We start from the raw sequence: 26,941 nt of genomic DNA on the forward strand, positions 1-26,941 counted from the left end.
GCTCTAGCTGGGCCCTTTCTCGCATTCAATCAACTTCAAATGTGGTTATACAGAAATTCTGGTTTTACATACACCGCATATATACATAAATTGCAGGTTGGGCACCATGGGTTATTTAAATATTTTTTGGTCAATGATCTCATTCCATACAAAGGCAGAAACGAGCACATGTACTGTAAAAAGAGTAGAGTACGTCTGGTAACCCTAGTATTCGTCTTGTGGAGTTCACTCAGCTTTTCAGTTAAGAAAAAAAAAACATCTGAAATGCATCATTTATTCATGAGATACTACATTAAAAGAGATGAAAGGCCTGCACATCGCTGATATCAACACATCATTGAGCAAAGTACTTCTTCAAATTGTCCCGCAACTGCAGCGGGCTGGTCTGGGGTCCATGTCTTTCCACCGGCTGCCCATTCTTGTCCACGATGAACTTGGTGAAGTTCCACTTGATGGCATCGAACAGCGTACCACCTTGACGTTGCTTCAGGAACTGCCACAGCGGATGCGCCTCGTCCCCGTTGACGTATATCTTGGCGAACAGGTCGAACTTGGCTCCCTTCTCAACGCGGGCGAAGTGTTTGATCTCCTCGTTGGTTCCCGGTTCCTGGTTACCGAACTGGTTGCAGGGGAACGCTAGAATTCGAAGACCTGAAAACGGAAGAAGTTGAAACCTGTGTTGTGTGTTTAGGGATCATTCAGAATACCTTCCGTTTCGCCATATTCCTCGTACAGTTCGTTCAGCTCCTTGTAATGGCCAGCGGTATAGCCACACTTGGAGGCGACATTGACGATGATCAGCACGTGACCTCGGTAGCGCTCGAAATCCACCTTATTGCCATCGATGTCCACTGCGCTGAAGTCGTAGACCGACGAAGGTTCATTGCCAGACGCCGTCTTCTTGCTCTGCGATGAGGGACACGCCAAAACGCTGAAAACAGAATTAGGATATTTCAGTTCAACACCTATCTAAGGCAATCCGAGTACTTCTTTGGATTTTGGACTTCAAATCTACACACATAATCAGTAACCTCTCTAACGTTAATCAATAAGGTTTATACCCGAACAAGCTCAACTAAATATCCAATCGAAATTCGAAATCAAGTGTCATTAACATTTATCGAAAAACGTCTTTGAGTGAAGGCCTTCGTTTCTACACGTGTAACCAGAGATCTTTCGAATGCTTATGGATAAGGTTCTTACCCAAAAAGACTCCAACAAACATATTCTATCAAGTTTTTAGTCAAAAGGCTTACTCGGGTTATCCAAGAACTCAGTTGAGCCTAAGTATTCAGATATATAAACATAACCAGTAATCTGTTGACGATAAATTAACAAGGTTTACACTCATGTGGGCTCATACAACGATGGTTAACTAAGTTGAAATTCGGTAATCATGAAACCCTTTGAGTGAAGGCCATCAAATCTACAAGCGTACATTGAAACCTTTCTGACGTTAATGAACACGTCTAAAAGCCCATTCCAACGAAAACAAAATACTGCGATCGCACTAATTGATCGTGCGATTAAGCTAACGTATGAATCAAGACGAGTCGCTCTCACCGCGTGTGACGTGAGACGACTAATTTTAATCAAATGGAAGCAAGTCGACAATTGTCACCTCATTCGACTCGTCTCACCTCACGCGCCGCGCAGAATAAGTACATTTGTCTGTTGTCACCGGGAAAAGCCAATATATAATATTTAATAGAAGTTCACGGTGATCAATTCAACCAATATAATTGTGCTTATTCTGCACGGCGTGTGAGGTGACACGAGTCGAATGAGGTGACAACTGTTGACTCGCTCCCATTTGATTAACATTAGTCGTCTCACGTCACTCGAGGTGAGATCGGTTCGTCTCGACTCACAAGCCGCGCAGAATAAGCACAAATGTTAATGAATAAGGTTTACACCCAATCAGGCTTAATAAAGTATGTGTCATCAAGATTCCTGCTCAACGATTGCCTACGATTATCCTAAAACTTCTTTGAGTGAAGGCCTTCATACCTACAAACGTAATCAGAGGTCTCTCGAAGGCTTATGAATAATGTTTGGAATCCTAAGGCTTTCTAGGGTTATCCAAGAACTCCTTTAAGCAGTTGAGGTTTAGATATCAACAAACGTAACCAGTAATCTCTTGACGATAAATCAACAAGGTTTACACTCATGTAAGCTCAGACAATGCTGGTTATCCAAGTTTAACATTTTCCGGTAATCATTGAACTACTTTGAGTAATGGCTGTAAATCTAAAAGCGTAGCTGGTAACCTTTTTGATGTTAATTTATAAGGTTCACACCCAAACAGGATCAATAAGATATGTTCCATCAACGATTGTTTACGGAAATAGTCATTGAACCCAAATATTGGTTGAGTATAATTATATAAGTCCGCATAGGTATCAACCTTGTTCTTAGTCCTCAAAAGGTTCGTTGGTTCGCTTGTAGGTTCTGAAGGCCTGTACTCAAAGAAGTTACTGAATAATCTTGACCGGTCGTTAAACTTAGAACATGACGAAAACATATGTTCGTGATTCTATTGTGTATAAATGTTTTTCATAAACCTTCAAGAGATCACTACTCAACGCTTGTAGATCTGAAGACCTGAACTCAAATGAGTTTTACGATAGCCTTCAATAGTCGCTGAACTTAAAACTATATAAACCTAACATTATGAACCTGCATAGATATCATCCTAAATTGCAAGGTTCTGAAAGGTCACTCGTTACGTTTGTAGATCTGACGACCTGAATTCAAAGTAGCTCCTAAGTAACCTAATATTCGTTGAACTCGAATCCTGGTAGTGTGTAGTAATATAAGTTAGTCGTAATCCTTAGAAAGATCACTAGTTACGCTTGTAGATCTGAAAGTCTGTACTCTAAGAAGTTCTTGTATTATCTTGGACGGTCGTTGAACTCAAATTTGACGGAATATGTTTTCATGAGCCTATTTGTGCATAAATTTTGTTCATAAAACTTCTAGAGATCTATATTCACGCTTGTAGATCTGAAGACCTGAACCTAAAAGAGTTTTAGGATAACCTTCAATAGTAGTTGAAATTAAAACATGGTATAGCTCAACTATATGAGCCTGTATGGATATTATCCTAGTTTACAAGATTCTGAAAGGTCACTCGTTGAGCTTGTAGATGTGATGACTGATAATGACTCTTACAGCTGATTTAGGAGCACAAATAGTAAAACAAACTCACCTAGATGTTGAAAGCAGGTTTATCGCCACCATGGCCGTACCGAAAAGGCCAAACGCTGCCGTCCGGTTCGATGCGGAAGACGCCGGACGGGTTAGAAGTCGCAACAGGAACATCCTGGAGGCTGTTCTGTGTTCTTGAATACGGTTTCTGTGGAAAGGTACAGACAAACAAGCATTTCAATATTTCTCAAGCGATACTGGTAGGCTCTGAAAGGTGAAAGCAGCATTTCGATGAACATCAGAATGATGCTATGAAAGTAGACAATGAGGGCCAAGACAACGTCACGTCCTGTCGAACGATGGAAACCAACGGATCCCCATTTTGAGAGAGATTAGGGATGCCATTCAACAGGTCTGCAGAAACTGTTAATTTGTTTGCACCGGTAGATAGGAACAATCTGGGAAGCTTTTAGAATGAACTTTGATAAGGTTGAGGAATACTTCCTTATTATTCTTAGAGGTTACTCCAAGAATTCCTCCAAGGAGTCCTGTTTGAATTCCACCAGAGATTCCTCTGAAAATTCGACCATGGTTTCATTCAGGGAATCCAATAGGAATTCCACCAGAAGTTACGCCTGGATTTCTTCCAGTGAATCTAGTATTTTCACTCCTCCAAAATTTCTACGATAGACTCCTTTAGAAATTCCAGCAGGGAATTGTTCTCGGGTGTTTCACCAGAAAATTCAGAGATCCAAGCTGGTATTATTTACTCCAGGAATTTGAACAGTGTCTCTTCGTAGCTAAGAAATGCATTGCAATTCAATAAATTGCAAGAAATACTTCAGGTATTCACTCCAGCAATCCCCTCAAGGATTCCTCCTGTACTTTTAACAAAAAAATCTCAAAGAAATTTAACCAGTAATTCCATCATATATACCTTCAGGAATTCTACATGAGGTTTCTCCTAAAATCTCACATAGGATTCCTGCTGGCATTCCTCCAGTGATTCATCCAGGAATTCCTCTTGCAGTTCCACCAAAGATTTTTCCAGGAATTTCATCAGAGTTCTTCAAGAAATTCTACCAGCGATTTGTCCAGGAACTTCAACAGGGGATTTCTTCAGCAATTTCACCAAGGATCCCTTCAGGAATTCTATCAGGGATCCCTCCATAGATTTTATTAGGGAGTCCGATTGAAATTTGTCCTAAAATTCCACCATCAAACGTGTTTCTGGTAAAACTCCAAGGTTTTTTTCTTAAACAATTCCACCAGGGATTAATCTACCAATAGTATCCTAAAGCCCTGTCCCAGTATACGTACTGAAAGCTTAATTTAAGGCCAGAATATTTGAATGTTTCTAGTTGGTAAAGGTCTAAAACATAGTTTATTTGAGTTTTTGAGATGTTGTCATACTTTTTGATTTAAACTCTTATTTGTTTTCCGTGTACATCCGAAACGTTAGATAGGAACAACCCCAGTGTTAAAAAGTAAAATCCCTATGGCGGTTTTGTCGTCTAAATCCGCTGTTCCTATTCGATCACCGCCTCATGCAATAATCCCGATGTTCATGGCAGTTTTCTTTGACTCAGGTTATTCAATGTTGTCATGCTGCAGCTGGTCGCGCTCTCGTGTCAAACCAAGTAAGCCTCAAGGTTGTTCGAAAGTTTCAAGGTTGAAATTTCGACCCATTCATTGAAAAAAAAAATTGATTTATTAATGGTATAGTTTTTAATTGTGCGGTTGGTACGGTTGTCCCCGTTTCTTCTTTCGTAAAATTGAAAATTTTTCGTCTATCACGTTATTCATTCGTGGATCGCCGTGATCGCCGTGAATTTCGCAATTGCCTTCAAATCCACAGTGGGCCTGGCCATTTTAGTACTTGTATCATATTTTCAATATGCTGCAAATATTAATGCTGACAAGAAAATCCTAGAAGAAATTCTGATGTTTCCAAAATGCTTTTCAATATTGGCTGTGCAAGCATTTAGAGTAGAACAGAAAATAATAGTTGTTAATTGAGCGAAAAAAAACTTGCGAAGTTTGGCACAAGAACACGCTTTGTTAATTTATTGAAATAAAAAATAGATTTTGTCTATAATTTAGGATCCTTTTCTTCCAGGAATTCTTTCAGGGATTCTCATAGGAATTTCAAAAAAGATTCATTTAAAAATTACACCAGAGTTTCCTCTAGGAATTCAACTAAAATTTCACCAGGGATTGTATTAGAAATTTTATCAGGAATTCCTCCAAAAAATCCTCCAAGAATTCCAGCAGGCCACCAGGGTAATTCATGAAATACAATATATAATAATGAACCTCCCAAGAGATCCCTCAAGAAATTCCTCCAGGGATTCGACATGACATTCCAACAGGTATTCCTCCAGAAGTTCCTCGTGGAATTATACCAAAGAGTTACTACAGATTTACTCCTGGAATCAGACCAAGGACTCCTGGAATCAGACCAAGGACTCCTGGATCAGTCCCGATTCCTCACCACAAATTCCTCCGATACTTCTTCCAGGCATTCCTCTAAGGATCCCTCCAAGAATTCCACCATTGGCGCGGTGCTTCTGGTGGTGGTCAACCATGCATCGACCGGATGGGTTACAATACTTATCCAAGAAAATGCCTCAGAAATAGTACCGGCCATACAATGGAAATAACCTGAGACGAGACTCATGGAGATGGTCTTCTTTTTCTGTGATTGCTGAGTTTTTTTTCTTATTCCACTCTGTGTTTACATCAATCATGCGAAAGCCGTTCAAACTTTCACACGAACATCTCAGCGAAAAATTATTGCGTTTGCATCACACCGAAGCATGAATAGCCTTTTGAGTGAAATTTCATGGCAGCGAACGTAGCAGACATTAAAAATAATTTGTCTTGTGTTTAGATTTATCAACATCTTTAGAAAATCTGCTCCGCTGACTGTGGTTTTTAATAACAGTTTATTTTGAATACAATACTTTTCAGTTTTTTAGCCATGAAAACGACGGGCTGCATTTGACGTTTCGTGACAGCGGAATCTGGGCTGCATATGACGTTGATATTTTTCCTCTTCGCGAGTCTCTCTCAGGAAATAATTATCCAAACAACAAGGCTATCCGTTCTAACCGCAAGCTACTGACTGATATCGCTATCAGCATCTCTTCTTCTTCATCGAAGTCGTGAAAGCGCTACCTCTATACTTTTTATTTAAAGACATCTCCACTGCAGGGTGTGTGATGTATCTGCTCTCCAATACTCCTCCTCACCTGCAACCGAACTCTTCCTGTCCTCTAAATTCCTTCTGCCACCGAACTCCTTTTAGCCACCAGTTTCCCCAGGTCAGCCTATTGAGATGTGAGTAAATTGTAATAACCTACGACCGGCTCATTGCAGCCATACCTACCCTAGCAACGATTGTTTAGTTGTACAAACAAGCAAATAAATTTTCATTCGTTCTTCAGACTACAGCCTAATCACACGTATTTTATTAACACTCTCTCAAGAGGTTATGGGCCCAGAGCGTAGGCCATAGCTGAAGAATAGTAAATCAAAAGAAAGTTTTTCTGGTGTGCCCAACATGGTTCTTCCGAGGGGCGATTCAAGTTCTCAAGGCGGTAGGAGTACTGGTGGCGGATCGAGAGGAATCGGCGAAGGAGATGGCGCCTCGACCAGTGGTGTTGGTGTGCAGCCAGCTGCGCCGGTGCGATCGTTTGGAAACGCAGTTAGTCTACCGGCCGTGGAGAAATTGAAAGGACGCCAGAATTACGACTCCTGGTCCTTTGCAATGGAGATGATCCTCATACGCGAAGGGACGTGGCGTGCAGTGAAACCGGCTGAAAACCAGGACGTGGATCCGGAGATGTGCGAGCGGGCGTTGGCGACCATTTGTTTAAGTTTGGAGAAGCAGAATTACAGTCTGGTCAAGACCGCGAAGACATCAAAAGAAGCATGGGACATGATACAGCAAACGTTCCAGGACAACGGACTCATCCGAAGATTCGGAATTCTGGACAAGCTGACATCCATCAAACTCGAAGAATGTGAATCGGTCGAGGATTACGTGGATCAGCTGGTGACGACGGCGAACGATTTGAGTGAAATAGGATTCGAAGTCAACAATCAGTGGCTTGCTTCCTTGCTGCTCAAAGGACTTCCGGAGTATTACAACCCGATGATTATGGGACTTCAAGCTTCCGGAATTGAGCTCACAGCTGCCGTGGTGAAAACCAAACTTATTCAAGACGTGAAGTGACCGTTGAATGCTTCAAGTAGAAGGAGGAGCTCTTTATACGAAATCGAAATCAAGGCATCCGAAGGCAGATAAAAAGAAAGGAGTTTGCTTCAATTGTAACAAGCCGGGCCATGAATTGCCCCCAGAAGTCGATGTCGTCCAAGCCAAAAGGCAAGGCTCTTTGTACTACACTGGCGGTTGGAAACGGAAGCGAAGATTGCTGGATTTTCGATTCCGGAGCGACATCCCATATGACGCGGACTCAAGAAGGATTTGTCAAGCAAATGGATTGGATACATCCGATCAATATGTAGCGAAAGGGACGGTTAATCTGGAGCTGGATGAAGTTCCGATTGAAGTCAAGGAAGTCTTGATGGTGCCAGAGTTGTCAACCAATCTTTTGTCCATCAGTAAGATCTGCGAGAAGAATATGACGGTGCTGCTCAAGAACGATGGCTGCGAGGTACGTGACGAAAATGGCAACATAGTTGTTTCTGGAATTCAAGAGGACGGAATGTACAAGCTGCCCACGAAGAGAATTCAGAAAGCGTGCGTGATATCCGAGGTCGAGTTGTGGCATCGACGACTAGGCCATCTGAGCAGGCAGTTCATGGGGAAAACGACCTCGCTGGTGAATGGACTGGAGTTCCGGATGACGGACATGCCCGATTGCATCTCTTGTGCTCAAGGTAAACAGAGTAGAAATTCTTTCCATTCCAGTACTTCCAGAGCGACAGATGTTTTGGATCTGGTACACTCCGACGTGTGCGGCCCGATCGAGGTCCCATCGATTGGTGGGAGCCGGTATTTTATAACATTTGTTGATGATGCGAGCCACAAGGTGTTCCTATTTTTCGTTGAATCCAAGACCCAAGTGAAGGAGGTTTATGAAGGCACTGGTTGAGCGACAAACGGGACGAAAGTTCAAGATTCTCCGAACCGATAATGGGGTAGAATATGTCAACTCGTTGTTGAAGAAATCCATGCAGCAGAATGGAGTGGTTCATCAAACAACATGCCCTTACACTCCGGAACAGAACGGCACAGCGGAGCGTATGAACCGTCGAATGGTCGAAAAAGCGAGATCCATGTTAAACGCTAGGCTGCCGAAGAAGTTTTGGGCGGAGGCCGTATCTACCGCGGCGTAAGGAACAGGAGTTACACTCGAGCGTTGGAAGCCAAAACCCCAGAAGAAGCCTGGTCGCAGAAGAAGCCAAATCTGAAGCACCTACGAGTTTTTGGATCCCGAGTTATGGTTCATTCTCCAATGCAGAAACGGATGAAATTCGACCCAAAGTCCGTAGAAGGCATCTTTGTAGGATACGGTGAAGGTTCAAAAGGATTTCGTGTCTACCTCCCATCAACAAATGAAGTGACCGTTAGTCGAGACATAGTGTTCGTCAACGAAGGGCAGCCGTCAATGACGTCATCAACAGAAGGACCAGATCAACCAGTCGAATTCATGGAGTTGCATTCCTGGCTGGACATTGAGGAGAATTTTGAAACTGAAATTCAAGAAACCAACAACGTAGTAGTTTCTGGTCGTAACCTCAACGTGACGTCCGAGAGTGAGCTTGCCGTCGCGCTCTCACCGCAACTTGAGAGATCCGCTGAAGAGCAGCATGGATTGAGGCGCAGCGGTCGGGAGCGCCAACCCACAGGCAAGTATTCAGATTTTGTGTACTTTAGTTCGGTTACTGTTCCCGACGATTTTACAGAACTCAGCCCGGTGAATGCTGATCCGGAGCGAACTGGTTCAACTGATGATCCTACGAACTATGCGGAGGTTGTACAGCGACCAGATCGAGATCGGTGGATGAAGGCCATGCGAGAAGAGTTGGGCGCTCTGAATGAAAACGATACCTGGGAACTGACGGACTTACCGAAGGGCAAGAAGGCGATTCGCAATAAGTGGGTGTTTAAAACGAAGTACGACCCCAACGGAGAAGTGGATCGATTCAAGGCACGACTGGTCATCAAAGGCTGCTCCCAACGTTATGGTGTCGATTATGACGAGGTCTATGCTTCTGTGGTGCGTCTCATGGCAGTCGCAGTGGAACATAATCTGGAGATATAACAAATGGACGCTGTGAGTGCATTTCTCCAAGGAAAATTGACAGGCGAGACGATTTACATGGAACAACCAGACGGTTTTGCCGAAGGTCCTACCAAAGTTTGTCGACTGAAGAGAGCCCTCTATGGCTTGAAGCAATCAAGTAGCGTTTAGAATCTTCAGCTAGACAAGGCATAGAAGGAATTTGGATTGGAGCAATCGGCAATAGATCCCTGTTTGTATTTCAAGATAGAAGGGCGGCGGATGATTTTTGTAACTATTTACGTGGACGATTTTCTCAAGATGAAGGATTTAGGAGAAGCGAAGCTGTGTCTCGGACTCCGGATAACGCGAGATCGTTCCAATGGAAGGCTTTACCTAGATCAGCGGCAGTATCTGGAAGACATCCTGGACCGATTCAACATGATGAACTGTAATTCGGTTTCGACTCCTGCGGACCCTTCAGCGAAGCTAGACAAGACGATGTGCCCAACCAAACCAAAATTGAAGAGATGCGGACGGTTCCATACAAGGAAGCGGTAGGCTGCTTGATGTACTCGGTGTGCGCAACAAGGCCGGATATAGCGTTTGCCGTGAACATGGCCAGCAAGTTCAGTAACAACCCTGGACGTCGTCATTGGGAAGCGGTAAAACGTATATTGCGATATCTAAAAGGCACGCTGAACCACTGTTTACAATTTTCAAAAAGCGACAATCCTACTCTAACGGCATATTCCGATTCGGATTGGGGAGGAGATGTAGATGAGCGAAAATCTACAACGGGGTAAGTTTTAACCAAGATGGGAGGAGCGGTATCCTGGAACTCCAAGCGGCAGGACGTTGTGGCTTTATCGACGTGTGAAGCCGAATATATTGCGCTATCAAGAACAGCCCAAGAAGCTCTCTGGTGGCAGCAATTAATCAAGCAATTCGACGAACAGCAAGTGATCCCGATCATGTGCGATAACCAGTCGGCGATCTGCGTGGCCAAAAATCAAGGTTTCAATCCGAGAACGAAGCACATTGATATTCGTTACCATTTTGTACGGGAGACGCTTAACCGAGGAAATGTTACCCTGGACTACGTTTCCACGAAGCAGCAACCGGCAGACGGATTTACAAAACCTCTAATCAAGCAGAATCATGAACATTTCAAGAAAATGCTTGGGATCGTAGTTTAAGGGGGAGTATTGAGATGTGAGTAAATTGTAGTAACCTACAACCGGCTCATTGTAGCCATACCTACCCTAGCAACGATTGTTTAGTTGTACAAACAAGCAAATAAATTTTCATTCGTTCTTCAGACTACAGCCTAACCACACGTATTTTATTAACACTCTCTCAAGACAGCCGCACCATATACCTTCTAGAAAACTGCACCTTATTCCAAGCTCCTCACTGCTACTGAGTCCTTCCCAGCATCACCAAGTTCCAGTGAATCAATTGTCACCCAACACGCAACAACAAAGACATTGTCATCTCCTTTTCTTGTTGCAACAATTTTATTCCGCAACATCAGTTTATCATCACTTGAACAGAATATGACAATGATCTATCATACCGTGCGCAGCGATTTTCTGGGCTTCGCATTGCAATTTTCGAAAACTTTCTCCGTGTTAATAAATAATGACACATTATCGAACAGCATCAATAAAACAAATTTGGTTCTGTGTTTAAAATTACTGGTTAATCGCGAGTTGAATATGTTGCAACAATGTTGTGCTCTTTGATTGTCATGACAATTTTGCCTCTGATTGTATCCTTATCCGCAACAGTTGGGACAAACGGTTGTGAGCAAGCTAGCTTTGTTGTTTGTTTTTCGTCTGTTTTGATGACAATTTGATTCACCGCCAAGTTCGCCAATCGATCAGCCAGGAATCATACCTCGATAGCTGCATCTGGGCCTCCACTTCTTGTGCGCCTCTTTTATGCTACCTCCCATTCAGACTCTACCTCATGTACAGGCTCTATCTTCTCAGCGAGATTCTGCCTGCTCATCTAGGTGCTTCTTCATGGTCTCTCATCGAAATGGCCTCAGCGTCTTCCAGACGTTCCTGGCAAACTTTACACTTGAGCGTATGCTTCGCCCCGCTCTAGTCTCACAATTCTTGAACCGAGTGAATTTAGTATACCGGTGATTAAGACCATACGGATTGATGCCGAGGTCGGTCCCGTGATTTCGGTAATCCTCTGAGAGCCCTGATCTATGAAATTACTTCCTGAAGCACAGACCAAGGAAGTGTCTCAAGTGGGAGTTCTTCCATTAGCGCTTCCTTTTCTGACGTTCAGTGCTTCTATGAGACCCCCTTAGTTTGACGTGATCCTCGGTGTTGCATTCAGTAAATTCGCCGACTTTTCACAAGCATAGTCAACATGGCAGTTGAAGTTCAGCTGATCGTGGATCATCACTCTCAGGTGCTTTAGCACACGCTTCGTTGCAATCGCATGCCTTTCAACGTTTCAGACGAACTTTAAGACATGACCTACGCCATTATGTTACGCCAACTAACTCGGTCCATTACTATTTACTTGTCTCCAGTTTCTCAATCGTTCCACACTTCCAAGATCCTTCTCCACTTGGACAAACCACCTAGACTCGTTGCACCCCTCTTTTTGCCCGGCATTCTCGCTCGATAGTTCTCACATTCTAACTTGTCACCCTTTTTGTATATTGGGTATATTACTCCCTACTTCCATTCCTCCGGTCACTGAACTGTACCTCAGATCCTGACTATCAATCGTCAGACAGTCTGTCCTGCCCAGCTCTTTTGTTGTTCTTGAGCTGTTTGATAGCATCCTTAACTACACTTAAATTAGGAGTTGGCACGTCTCCCTCATTCTCCGTGCCGATGAAGCCATTTCTCCTGCTGCCTTGATCTTCCTCCTCTGCGCCATTCATCGGTGTTCATCGTAGTGCTGCTTCTAACGTTCAATCACCTCACATTCGTCCGTCAAGATACTTCCTTCTTTATCCCGGTACATTTAGGATCGTGGCATTAGGCCTTTGCGGGACGCATTGAGTTTCTTGTAAAACTTACGCGTTTCATGAGAACGATACAGCTGCTCCTTCTCTCCGCACTCCAACTCTTCCAGGTGGAGCTATTTATCCCGGAGTAGATGGGTTTGCTGCCTTCACTTCTGTTTGTTTCTTTCCACAATTCGATGGATTCTTCTCGTTCAAATCCGTCTGACACTCCTTGTCAAATCAACCATTCCGTTGATTTGCTTTCACTCCTTTGACGATCCCAATGTCACCTTTAGCTGCCTTGTTAATGGTTACTTGGATACTACCAGCAGTCCTCAAAAGGGGCTGAACCGTCTTGCGTTGTTGGTTAACAGCTCTTCGCTCATCTAGCTCTCGATTGCGTCTGTTGTTCCCACTACTGATCTAACGATCAACAACGAGGGACTACCGCTGTCACTCGCATTGACTTCTGCTATTCTTCGTTCACCTCGTATAACAAGACTCTTCTCGGGAAGTAGCACTTCAGGATCTGGCATCGATACTCAGGAAAGTGCATTCTGTGCAAGACTGACCTCACTGTTGAATGCGTTCTTCGCGTCTATTTTGATCACGGCACAGTAGGGTTTCGTTCTACTTCGTCGTAAGCGCTACTATTCGTCGTATCAAACTTTAAATGTTCCACTACGGCGGATATTCCAACTTAGGGATGGTACACAAATTATGTCACGCTAAATTTCAACTTTTTTGACCACCTCCCCCAACTTTGTCACGTTTTTTGTATGAGTCCTCCGAATTTTTTGTAAGGCTTGTCACGCTTGGCTTGACCCCCCCCCTCGGAGCGTGACCCTTACCTGTAACATAGATACATTTTCCAAGAGCAATTTTGTGAAAGCTGTTATGGTTTGTACACTTGTACACCAAAAATGCAATAAAAATACTGTATTTCGGTAAATAACGTCTGTTCAATTATCCACTTTGCACTTTTTCACCGAAATCGCATGAACGAACACGATTTGAGAGAAATGCTTAACGTTCGACTGAGCCACACCACTTTCCAACACAAGTTTCCTCCCGCCCCCGTGGGTGGCTTACTTCGCCGGGCACTTATTTTCACTATGGAATACCTTCGTACTTCTTCACTGAAGGATTTCATATCAATCACACGCCGTAAAAATTAAATAAATCACCAAATTTTACGAAATTTCCTCAACCGCCGCGTATAATTGAGAATGTAAACAAAGTTTAATCCGTCGTACTGAGAAAAAAAGCTTGTGCGCGACGCTTGACGTAAAAATACGGTTCCTTTGATTGTGTTGTTTTCGCTGTACTGTGAGAAAATGCCATAATTGTACAGTCAAAAGGAATTGTGTTCATATGTTTGGGCTGAATTTTGATGACGAACAATTAATTTTAAAGGAAATTAGTATATTCCATCATGCTGCAGGAATGGAGGGAGATGCCCGTAGATTTATATATTCTAGTAAAACATTTTATTATAGTGTTGATATGTTGTGTTTTAACCACTAAATACATCACAGTGCGGCGAATCTGGAAACTGATTGCTACGGAGTTGAAAACGATACGACGGATTGAGAATACGGTAAGTTGCATTTTCTTTGCATTTTTCCAAAAAGAGACCCAGATTTATCAAAATGTTATTTTACAATGCTAAAGCCGTTTTGAGAAAGAATTGTTTGGCATCGGATTGTACCAGCATCATTCACTGCAATACTGGGAAAATTACAGTTCACACTGATCAATGCTTAATACGATGGATACTAGCACATCACACATCACCCTATTGATCTCCTCTTTGCTTCTGCTTCGACATCTTCTCGGATCTTTCGAGCACTCTTTGAATTGTGTCCACCGTGATTTCACCAGCCTGTCAAAGATGATATCTTTCCAGGAGTTTATGAAGCGTATCCAGCAGTCATATGGACCAGTACGAAGCCGAATAATCATCCAGATTTTCTAGTTTTGGCAGCAATATCAATTTCTGGATCTTCCATCTTTTTGAAAAGTTGCATTCGTCTGGAGAGTTCTTGGATGTGTAGAAACGTTTCAAAAAACTCTCGAAGGATTTCATGAAATAATTTATGATGAATTCTCAGACAAATTGCTGGAAGGTCTCAAAACTTGACATTCAGTCCTCAATTCCCACGCTCCCGCAAGTAATCTGTTCCATTTGTTGAACTCCTTCCAAGAAGGCAAGAAAACTGCACAATTACTTCCAAGAAAAAGGTCCAGCACAACTGCGTTCGAAAAAAACGCACGAGTTTGCGTTGAAGGAAACCACCGCACGATTCCACTCGCAGAAAATTAAAAGTAATCAAAATTCTCCAACGCTTCATAATGGATTTTTGCTTGCCGAGGAAAAATCGTGCGCAAACAATTGGCGAAACAGCGTGGCGGAAGCGTTGGAAATATTATCACGGATGGCGAAGAGAAGACGTTCAGGTCGTAGGGTTACCAGACGTACTACAATCTGAACACGTTTTAATTTGATCCCAAACTAAAATCAAATTAAAAATGATTCAAACGTCATTTAGCTCATGGAACGGAGAAAAATGAAATGGAACGTCATGAAACGAAACGCAGAATCATGACTAGAAGTTCAAATGAACCCCGATGGTTTGCATGTGGTACCGTTCAAATTACCGGGGGTGCCCGGTATACGACTTTCCACGTAAATTCCCATGCAACTTCTGGTTATCTGGGAATCCTATTCAGGGCTGAGGGAAAGCCATCACGTCCGAACCAGAACAGAAGAACTTTATTCCTTGCTCTGTAAGTAGCAAAAATTGCTAGAATCAGAGGAAAATTGTGAAACAATTCAGTCCTGCTGCGACTGGATGCTGAGCCAAGTGTAAGAGAGCGAGAGACACAGAATAAATGCATCGAATTGGTCCTGATGGGAAAATAATGCTAATAATGGGCGGACGGCACACGAATGGAAATGCAGAAAATCTACTGTTGTGGTGGCTAGGAGTGGGTAATAGCCGCAAAGTATAGAGTCGGTCGGGAAAAGTGAAACATAAAATGGAATAAACAATAAAGCGTCAGCACCGGGTTTCGTGTCACGGATGAATTGGAGCGTTTTGTTGAAGAACTGCGGAAGTCCAGTTTTCAAAATTGATCTGAATTTTTGAAAACTTGCTGCTCTGGAACGTGTCGTATGGAGAACCTTACAAATTCATTACAGAATTTTGTTTAGATCTTCAAGATTTATGGAAAATGAAGCATCATTTCAGATTTGTTGAAGTTGTTCATATTTTCGAGGCCACTTTCTTCAAAAATCTAAAACAATCCTACAAAATTTGACAATGATTTTGGAAGGTTCAGCATATATGAAGTACAAAATACAGACAACTTGTACACCAAATTCCGAAAATTATCAAGAATTTTTAAAAACCATGGCATCCCTGATCATTTGTCATGTATGAGAAACCTTACAAATTCATTACGATGTTTTTTTTTAGAATCTTCTAAATATGCAAAAAAATAAAGATTCCATTTTCAGAGTCCAATTTCGCTCGAGTTTTTCCGGTTTTAAGGTTACATTCTTCATGAATCCAAACGATCCAGACAACATTTCATAATGAATTTATAAGGTTCTGCATATACGACGTAAACATCCAGCTTTCTTCGAGACAAGATTTTTAAAATCAATAGAAAACCTTACGAAATTATTATGAAAACCAACATTTTTACACGTTTTCTCAATCAAACGACTCAAATGCAATCGCCGCTTCTAGCTTCCATAATGGTGCATCACATAAAATGTGTGGCGTGGGCAAACAGGACGCCAAGCCGCAAATCCAGTTGCAGCTGCGGGAAATGGATTTCGCTGCTTAAAAATTGGTTATTATCTTTCCAATCAGCTTTGTGTTATGGTCGGGAAGCGGATTGTAAATGTTTATCTGGAAACATTAATCAACGTGTAAATTTGATAGCCATGAGGCACACAGGCATTGCTTTTCTTGAAATGTGTGGCACTGACTGACTGACTGACTTAGAAAATCAGAAAACATACTAAGTAAAGACATTTACACCCACTTCCTTCACAGCTTTACGGGTCATCAATCATAATTTTTATCCAACTGATGCACCCCAAAAAAGTTGTTTGATGAAATTGCTTTTAGCTTAGCAGTCAAAAAGCTTGAATCCCCCCAGGATCGCAATTTATACCGCCTCCCCCTCAGCTCATTGACGCCATAAAAATCGAACCAAATGGATTCGAAGGTCGGCCACACGACACTTACGTCGTATCTCAAGAGAGCGCCAGCAGGTGTAAAATCGGACAGGTTGCCAGAGTTGGCAGACTGCCCACCACAATCTGCAAACGCCAGCAGCAAGAGTCATCCCAAAATTTTGATGATATCCATAAAGAGTGCATTATATAGATTGCTCGACGAGTTTACCGCACCGTAGAAACTGCCCAGGTGGGAAACGGCTTACGTATCCAGGTTTGGACTTTTTTTTTGGTTCTTCCAAGCCATCAACTACATCGCACCGAGACAACCGAGCTCGTAAACCTGGGCGATGAATTGCATGGAAGAGTCGCTTTGATTCGTTCGTATGTAATCCGTTGAAAGCCGACATGCGAAGGATATCATCATTTTAGGAATTAATACTGTATGCCGAATTTAGTAATATGGCAAATGTGATTTTGGAGCATTTGCTCCTTGGATTTATTAGAAATTGTGACATTCTTTATCTACACAACTGAAGTATATTCGTTGCAGCTTCTGTCCATGAGCTTTTTCTGCGGATGATGCTAACTATTCAGTAAGCTCTTAAATATAAATTTTGAAGTTTCACAACGATGCTGTTTAAACTTATGGGAGAAGGGTTTCACTTTTTATTTGGATAAGTTTTTAATTTTGCAGCTTTTCTAGCCATTGAAAGATTATTTCTTTTTTTAACCTTCTATTTTGAAGTGTCGAGGGAATGTTGTTTTATTTCAGCATCATAGAAGAAACTTCTTGAGGTAAAATGTCATCGATTTTCAGTTTCTGGATGGAAGGTTTTAAAATTCTGGATGAAGATTGTTTTACTTCCAGAAAATTTTCCCAGTTAGGCTGTCATCCTGAGACATCTCTTACAACTTTCAACAGAAATCTCTTGTAGTTTCCAAAAGTGAGATTTTATACCATTTAATGCCACTAGAGTTTGTATCCTTTGACAGATACGCGTATTTCGACCTCAACTGTTAGGCCGTCTTCAGTGTCGTGTACTAGACTCGAAAAAAAAAATAGTTAATATTATTATTAATTATTATTATTATTATCTTGGAGAGTTCTTGATAACGAATGTATGCTTTTAATCTTTTAAAGGAACCGTTAGCTTTTTTCGTGGAAAACCTTTTCAACATTTAGGGGAAGTTAAACAGCATTTAGGGATTAACGATCTTTTTGAGTTTCTCAAAAAAGTAGTTTTTTTTTTATTGAAGCTTTCCCAGTTCTACCTTTACTAATTCTAATAAATCTTTCAAAACTATTGAAAAAACTATTTTAAGCTTTTGAGAAAAAGTATTTTTAGTGTCTTTGTGTTTTATTTCTATTTAGAAAGAACTAGTCCCATCATTTCTGGAATGATTTTGACATCATATGAAGAAAGCCTTTTAAGTTTCCGAGGAGCAACTTTTTACGTACTTCCGACACGGCATTAATACAAACAAATTTTCTGGTGATTTTTCAAAGGATTATTCTGTTAGTTTTTAAGAATTCCGTCAGACATCAATAAGACCAGACATTTTCTCCATGATTCACTCGAGGAATTCCTCCAAGAAGGCACCTCATGGTTTGTCTGAAGATGCCCCAATGATTGCTTCTGAAGTCCTTTACAGACTTCACCTGCAATTACCTGGATATTATTTTAGTAGCTCCTCCTATGATTTGTACAGATTCTTGAATTTTAGGGCTAGTGGCTGGTCTCTTGTTAGAGATATGGTCACTATGCAAATCTCTAAAAAGTCTCTATTTCAAATGGAAGGTCTCTAAATTCCGTTTTTCTTTTGCAGTGAATCCTAGTGCAAAGTTCTATAGGCTCCATAAAACCCTTCAGATACTCTTGTTTTATTATTATCTAATAATTTGTTGTGGAAATGTTTCAGGACTTCTTTCAAAAATATCTTTAGGGATTCCTTCAGGAATCCCTCCAGAAATTTCTCTAAAAATTTCCCGCCAATCCTCCCAAGAAATTGTTCGAAAATTCCTCCATAGATTTTTCAAGGAATGTTTAGAAGAATTTCTTAAAAATACTCTACAGGAAATCTGACGCAATATCACCAGTAATTTCCACAGGGATTACACTGAAAGTTTTCCCAGATACTATTCCAGAATTTCCTCTAGAGATTTGTCCACTAATTCTTCTAGCGTATACATACATAGTTACATAGATGATCCGATTTTGTCAACCCCTTTTTCAAAACTCTTCTGGCTCCTAGTAAGTAATTAATTCATCAATATTAATTTAAGTAAGTAATTCATCAATATTATTTTATTCCAATCTTGTGCATATCCATAGAAACTTGAACAGGAATACAAAAGACTTCAAGACAATTCCCAGATTAGACGGTGAGAACGAAGAGTGTATAGCGAAAAGGGGCTGACAAAATCGGGTCAGTATTGTATTGCATAGCGTCCAAATATCCTTGCAGGATTTCTTCAAAGTAGTTTTTGGAAGAAATTCGTTAAGGACTTCTTCCAGGAAATACCTCGTGTAGTTCATATGTCAAATGTTTCAGTTTTTCTTCCAGCCATTTTCATATGGTTTCTTTCATGCATTTATCCACGGTTTTTCTTAGGAAAAGATCCTTGCTAGAGTTCATCATGTATTTCTACAGCAGTCTCGTTAGGGAATGATAATAAGATATATGTAAGAAATATCCCCTCGATTGTTTTTAGATGTTCCTTAAATAACTTATAAAAATATTCTTGCGAATTCCTTAACATCTCAGTAAAAATCCTGGATATATTCTCTGAATACTTTCTTAGGCAATTTATCAAAGATTTTCTGGAAGGCTTCATGCAGGAATCTCTGGAGTAAACCCAGGATGGACTTCTAAAGAATTTGGGATTTTATTTACAAATTTGTGAAATAATATCTGTATAAATTCCTTGAAAAAGAACATGGTGGAATATTTAGAGTAATTTCTGGGGCTATCCCTAAAATATTCGCATTTATTTCTTGAACGTAACTTGAAAAGAATTCATGAAACAAACTCATAGAAGGCGGTAAAGAATAAATATATAAATTCTTGAAGATATCTTCGCTTTGGAGATGAAGCTGAAGAAAACTTTGGGCAAATACCACTAGATACAGGACTTAGTTTCAGATGATTTCGTATTGAAAAATCTCGGAAAAATGTATACAGTTATATTTGTCGTAATATCTCGAAAACTCTTATCTCTTAGTTCCAGTTAGGAGGACTTCTGTTTTCTTCGTTTCTGCATGGTTTCTTATTGGTCTCTTTTTCCAAGCTTAAGATCTCTGAAGTTCCAATTTTCAATATGCCTCTTTTTACGCCGGGAACGTAAGTTAGAATTTTGAGCGTAAAAAGAATTAGAAGCGAAATAAAGCTTTTATTTTTTTCTCGAGAAGTTTTGTGAAGAGGTGGGGTTTATCCATGGTACTTCTCAAAGGTATCAATAGGGATGACGTAAACCATAGTCTAACGCCATTTTAAAACCAGGATGGCGACTTCCGGTTTTGAGAATAACTTGAAATCCACGAAATATAGGTATTTTTGGAACGAGACAGATGAGTAGATGAGGAAAATCGATGTTCGACGCCATTTTGAATCCAATATAGCGACATCTGATTTGTAAAAGTCACTTTAAACTCATTAAATATGGGTGTTTTTGGAACGTGACCGATGGGTAGATGACGGGAATCGATGTCTGACACCATTTATTTTTGGTACGGGATTGATGGGTAGATGCCATTTTGGAATCCAAGATGGCGACTTCTGGTTTGTGAAAATCATTTCAAACCCATGCAATATGGATATTTTTGGAACGGGATCGATGAGTAGATGCCATATTTAGTGGGTTTAAAGTGGTTTTCACAAACCGGAAGTCGCCATCTTGGATTCAAAATGACGTCAGACATTCATTGTCGGCATCTACTCATCGGTCCCGTTCCAGAAATACGCATTGCTACATTGGTTCTCGTGGGTCTTTATCAGGCAGGAGCGTAAGTTGGAATTTTTGGAGCGTAAAAAGGGGGAGCGTTATTTGGAATTTCGAGCGTAAAAAGAGGGAGCGTAAGTTGGAATTTGGAACGTAAATGGAGGGGACGCAAAAAGAGGGAGCGTAAAAAAAGTGATCGTAAAAAAAAGTTTGGCTGTCCTCAGTCGCTACCAGCCCTACAATTTTACAAGCAATCTTTTGAAAATCAATAAGATTTTTTTCTAATGTTTTGCCAATAGAATCAGAACGGAATTTAACACAATTATTACAAGTAAGGCATCTAGTTCTAGTCTAGTTTCAGATTTGGTTCTTGTGGGTACAGGGACCCAGCTACATAAAGAAAAGGACATTAGGATGTTCTTTTGGGTATTCTAACAATGATGTCTTATAATAACGTAATTATTTAAGACGAGTTCCATCCAGAATTAGTCGAAAAAAAAAAAGAATAGAAATCGTGCTCGACAATCTTTGATTTAGATTAAATTTCACGCATGTTTTCAGTACGGTAGAATAAGTGTTTTCCATAGATAAATCCAAGTACGGACTTGAAAAAATTTTACCAAAGTAATTTTGACAGGTGATCCAGTATGAACGAAATGACACTTTTCCTTGAGGAATAATTGAACGGCACATTTCTTTCGTACGGAAAAGTGACAGCTCCATTTGATTTTTGAATGGAAGGCGTTATCGACGTTATGAAATCAGCTCTACTTCTCAGCAGCGTACAGCTCAAGTAATTTTGGTAGAAGAATCATTCCATGACTGTTTCTTGTCCTATCCTTTTGCACAGTACTTACGAACAGCGTATATACTACCCATAAATCGATTTGGCTTAAAAATAACTTTTGCAAATGATCTATGAGTTTTGGCATGCAATTTATTTGAAAAAATCTAGTTCCAAAACTGTTGATTTTAGAGAAAAATATCCTATCGAGAAATTGTAGTGAACTATTTAGGCAATAAGAGAAAAAGATATACTGAAAAATATATTTAGTTTTAGGGGAAAGGTATTCAATATCGGCAGATAGAGATATGCTTGCCAAATTAAGTGCAATTGTAGTAACATTATGCTAAAAGATTATATAGTCGGCGGGACTTGAACCTCCAATTTCCATTCTGTACACGGATGCCTTACCAATTATACTACAGCTACGCTACAGTAAATGGAAGTATTCGGCTAATCACCTTTGTAGCATCACCATGCATTGAATACAGTATATGGGAGATGAAATTATTTTAAATCATAATGTTCATCACGATCACCTCTCTAGAAGTAACCATTTTAGAGTTATGTATTTCAAGTTCAATGCAAAAATATTATTTGAACAATAAATTAGGTCATTTCCCTTAGTTATTCGCCGTTTATTTTTCAATGATAAGAAATAAAATATTTTTTAAGGGTATATTTTTTTCTTGTAGCTCAAACAGTTCACTACAACTTCTGCATGTTGCAGTATAGCAATCACCAACTCCCACCGAGTACAACCCTGTGCAGCGGGCAAGTGAGCCGCATCAGGTAACACTCTTTCGCTTGCTGTACACACCCATACATACGAGTCGGGCTAACCACCGACGGTACCATCAGAGTGTTCTTCATTCAATATTCGACTGTGTAACAGTAAAGATAATAAAGTTGTTTCTTTCGTTCATTCTTTATAATAGTAAAACCGCGTTTGTGATTTCCGAGAGAAAACTGTTCCCACTGTTTTGCTAGTCTGCCGACACTGCATAGAACATTTTTCTCTTAAATCAACAATTTCGGAGTTACAATTTTTCAAATAAATTGCACGCCAAAACTCATAGGTCATTTTCAAAAATTATTCTACAATCAAAATGATCGATTTATTTATGGAAAACACTTATTCTACCATGCCGAAAACATGTGCAAAGTAACCCAAAACCGTACTCATATGATTGAATAGGTTTTTACATAAATTATGAAAGGAGTTACTAATATCCTGTCCGCACTCGTGCCTGGTTCCAGAAACTCGGAACATCCGAATAGTAAGTTTTCCTCGTAGTTTTGTATTTATAATTCACATCGGAACTATTCGGTTGATAGATATTTTTGCATAAAATTTTTTACCGGATGATGTATTCTGAAAATTTTGGACCAGTATGGTCTATGTGAGACTGGATCCTGAGGGGTCTATTTTGTAAATCGAGTGGATTCATGTGACTCGCCTGTAGTCGTTGTCGATCAAAGTAAGCATGCATATTTCAGATGTCACCCATCGACTCCCATAGTAAACCCAAGGTATCTAGAAGGGAGGTAGTCCAATATGTCAGATTTCCAATTCCACCATTTTGAAATGTCAAGTGACAGCTGGCGAGTTTGTTTTGGTTGTTTGGTGATTTGTTTTGGTTTCAGGTGCATGGCGTGACAAAGTAGGTATAGATGTATAGAATGTTTCTTTTACACCCATATGTGTGTGGTATACACGACAAAGTACCTGAATTTCCTCCACTGTGTAATGCACTGATAGTGGATTAAATATTAACTTAAACTGGTCGAATACAATCGTCACATTCAGACGGCAGCACCGTGGTACATCCTCTCTTTCAACGGTGGACCGTTGGTGGTGGGTGGCTTTCACCCGAAGAACTGTTCGGAATTTCCACAATAAGATACGCATTACATGCAATTATTACATGCAGAACACCGAAGTACTATATTACAGACGAAAATTTGATACGCGACAAAAAAGCTTCTGGATAAAATTTTCACTTCACTGTATTTATGTTTTTTGGAGTAAACATTCCCTAACAACCCCATAGAAACGGTAGAGTGTAAAAAAAAAGTGTAAAAGGGTACACAAACCCGCCAGCTAGCTAACTCGCCAGCTGTCACTTCCACCTTCCCCACAGCTAACCACACCGCGCACTCACTGACTGCTTAGATCGGTAAACCTGTCATTAAAAAAACCTTGAGTAAACTAGTCACATAGAGTGACAACTGTCGATAAACTCGATTGACTGTCCTGCTCTTTGACATTCACTGCTGGAATTGATGAAATTGTTTTTATATGGAGTTTCGAGGTAATGTCAGACGTGCAACGATCTATAGAGCCCTGAAATTCCTAATGGTGGCCAATCTGGACAATTTGATAGATGAAATTCCTGGGAATCGTTCACCAAAACCAAATGATTGAAAACTAAATCTATATGATATTTGAGTGTGTTTTGCCAGAATGATGAATACCTAAATAGTTATTCTGGTTCTCATGTATATTGGACAATTCAGTCTTATCATCAGGACTGTTCTAGATCAAGTATAGATGAAGAATCTCTCTAGTTCTTTTCGGCCATCGAAATAACCAAGAAATGATCACCTTAGGAACCCGTATTTTTGTTTATTTTAGTCTAGTGCATGCTCAACCAATAATGAAAAGCATTCTGAAAATATCAGAGTTTCTGCTGCTATTTTCTTGTCACTATTAGTATTTGCACCAAATCATCAGTTTTATGACACAACTGTTAAATTGTTCAGGCCCATTGTGCAAACTAATGGAGATAAAAATAATGCAAAAAATAACGGCCATCAGATTATTCACTCATGAATAACATGGTTGACAAGATTTTCTTGAATTTGATGCAAACGAAAAAACCGTATTTTGGGAAATGGGAATTTGTGTAGGGAGTTGTTGTGAGTGGCGAAGCTATGAAGGTTAATGCAAACTTAGGATGGGACATAGGCATTTCTTCATTATATCCGGGCTCGAAAGCCACTTGCTCTCTGTGTTACTACTGTTCTGTTTATGTACTAAGACTAGGCCTTATATTGGTCAATCTTCCTGGAGTGGCGAACATGTGACCAATCTTATAGAATTATAAGATAATAACCGAAATTGTTGTTTGCGGACATTAAAATAATCCAGGAATGACCACCGAAGAAACCCGCATTGTCGGACATTTCAAATTCAGTACCAATTTTGACAATCGACTTAAAACAATAATTTTTCTACGGGGCTTAGTTGTTGGATTTTGGAAATTCTGGGATTTTTTAAACATAATGAGGACACCAAATTATTACATTACGCAGCATAACAAGAATAACATGTTTGCGTGTCTCAAGGATTAAATTGTGTATCTCTAGTTGATTTTGGGTTGCTGAATCTGATGCCGTGCTCAGAAATGTTCCAGCATGTCACAATTTTGAACTACTGGACGCCAACATTGAGTACAATACCGAGTGAGATACCGATATTTTTTTTTCTTCTATGCCATTGTGGATGTTCCCTAAATCACAGAGTAAGGGATTCAACGGGCGAAATACTTCTCGGAAAACTGAAAATGAGACAATTAACCCAACTCAAAACACACCCTCCCTCTGTTGCTACACAGATTTTAGTGAGTTAGAGCTGTTTGGAAGTTGTGAATCAAAAGACGATGGAGTCGCATTGTAGATTATTGATATTGTGATTCGCTACATTGGATACTGCTTTTAGATGAACGAATAATGGATGCTGCATATGTAAAATTCTATGTTTTTACATCCAAACCCGGTTGATTCCTATCCATTGCATTTGTCTTTCTTTGTGCGTAATATCATTTGCATTAACAAATTGCCTTATTTGTAAGATGTGTGTTGCTTGGGTTTCTTCATGAATTCTTCATAGGCACTAATGGGCGACCAGGTGGGCAATGATTGGTGTCTTAGGCAATTGGTGACGCAATACTATTATGTTTTATTTAAGACACTTTACCATTTGACATAGCATCCGTGTCTGAACTGAAAAAAATGATTGAAGTTTGAAAATTATATTGAACAATTTGTTTGAACTATCGTGTTTTTAGGTTCCGTTTGCCCTGGGGTACCTTATACCCAGACCGGGATTCGAACCAATCACTCTCATGTATTTCCTTGCTAAATAGCTATTCGTTTATATTGCTACTACTAACCGGAGCCCAAACCGGTTAGTTTCTTAAGAAAAATTTGTCATTTTTCGTCTTCAAAGCATAAACAAAAATCTGTTCACTGCGTTGTCTCCATTGCTTACACGAACCCATTACGTGACTTGGCAGTACACTTTTCACCCAAACTCTTCCAAGCATAAAAAAAAACTTTTTCGTCAACTCACTTTCAAATCACTGTACCGGCTTGCGTTATCTCAGCTACTGACTTCTTCCTCCGATTCTAAGCTTCACAACGGAAATCAAGTCCAGTTTATAATAGTAGCGTTGTCCGACGGCACACGCCTAGTCAATGGTTAAATTGATAATGCTACCCCACGCCGAGATGGATTCACTTACCAAGCGAGAACGATAAAGGAGAAATTGTAGTGTAGGCGGCGTTGAACGTTGTTTCACTGTCACAAAACAAAACCAAACTGCGCACCGAGATCAAGATGCTTCTAGTTTTGCCGGCTGCCAATGCATGTGATGTACAGTATTGGGAAAAAAATGTTTTTTTTTTTTTCGAATTTGACAGTATCAAATAAATGATTCATAATTTTTGGTCAAGAATTTCACTTTAGTGAAATACATACAGTCGACTCTCCACAACTCGATGTTCTATAACTCGATGGATTTTGCGGTCCCTTCAAATTCCCATTCGTCATGCTCTCCATAAGTCGATATTTTTATAACTCGATGTCTCCACTAGTCGATGTCACGTGGGAGGGAAATTTCCCTCCATAACTCGATATCCATCTAAAAACCCCTTTTTTATACAGGAAGACATGGACCATTTTAGGTTTGACAATGAATAAAGGACTTGCAAGTTGTAATAAAAGTTAAAAACATAAAAATAAAAAAATCAAAAATAGTAAAACAAGGTATTTTTTGAGCATTTTGAAAAAAGTTTACAAAGATGATTTTTCAAAATGCTATCAACAAAATGATATTACTTGCTTGCAGAAGAGATCATAAAAGTATTAGAAACATAGAAACTTGAACCTTTGATTTTAGATTTTTTTTGTATCGATATGTTCTATAACTCGATAATTCTATAAGTCGATGGTCCCTTGAACAGAGTTATGGAGAGTTGACTGTAGTTATTCATTTAGATCACGTGATTGGAAAAATTATTCAACAATATGTGTTTAAATTCAAGTTATTTCTTATATGCTGTGGAAATTCCATAAAAATCGATCCAAAATAACTGACCGAGCAAAAATTATTTTGTATGAAAAATAGAAAAATTTGCAAATGCATTGTCCAATACTGTATGATTGCGCGTTTAAACTCACAGACACTTTTACACAAAATAGGATCAATACCTACGCAGTGCAAGCGAACTGCGTATGCGCATCAGAGAACGTTCATCAGAACATATGCTGTTTAGCTACGAGACGTATGATTTGTTGCGTTCTAATCTACGTTGCTAATCAACAGGGTAAATATTAGTTATCGTT

The 26,941-nt window shown here is 40.1% G+C and overlaps 1 protein-coding gene across 2 annotated transcripts; it reads right to left on the reverse strand.

Moving 5' to 3' along the window:
• Positions 1-258: 258 nt before the first annotated feature.
• LOC5570587 (probable glutathione peroxidase 2) lies at positions 259-25,955 on the reverse strand. 2 transcript variants are annotated; one of them, XM_001653202.3, is made up of 4 exons: positions 25,839-25,955; positions 3,212-3,358; positions 708-931; positions 259-651 (listed from the first exon to the last, which is right to left on the reverse strand). In XM_001653202.3, the coding sequence occupies exons 2-4, from the start codon at positions 3,322-3,324 to the stop codon at positions 335-337; spliced, it is 654 nt and encodes a 217-aa protein (XP_001653252.2). In that variant the 5' UTR covers positions 3,325-3,358; positions 25,839-25,955; the 3' UTR covers positions 259-334. The 2 variants fall into 2 exon arrangements, with proteins under 2 accessions (XP_001653252.2, XP_021698468.1); XM_021842776.1 differs by having other exon boundaries at positions 25,667-25,914.
• Between the last annotated feature and the right edge of the window lie 986 nt (positions 25,956-26,941).

This window comes from Aedes aegypti, chromosome 1, assembly GCF_002204515.2.
Source record: "Aedes aegypti strain LVP_AGWG chromosome 1, AaegL5.0 Primary Assembly, whole genome shotgun sequence".
In the NCBI taxonomy this organism is placed as follows: domain Eukaryota; kingdom Metazoa; phylum Arthropoda; class Insecta; order Diptera; family Culicidae; genus Aedes; species Aedes aegypti.

What these genes read in the sequence shown, in the direction of transcription:
- LOC5570587 (XM_001653202.3), bottom strand. Translation starts at nt 3,324, where the DNA reads ATGTTCCTGTTGCGACTTCTAACCCGTCCGGCGTCTTCCGCATCGAAC. An exon ending in AACCTGCTTTCAACATCTAG is followed by an intron (nt 932 to 3,211) that starts GTGAGTTTGTTT and finishes TTCTGTTTTCAG; the next exon opens with CGTTTTGGCGTGTCCCTCAT. An exon ending in GGAATATGGCGAAACGGAAG is followed by an intron (nt 652 to 707) that starts GTATTCTGAATG and finishes TTCCGTTTTCAG; the next exon opens with GTCTTCGAATTCTAGCGTTC.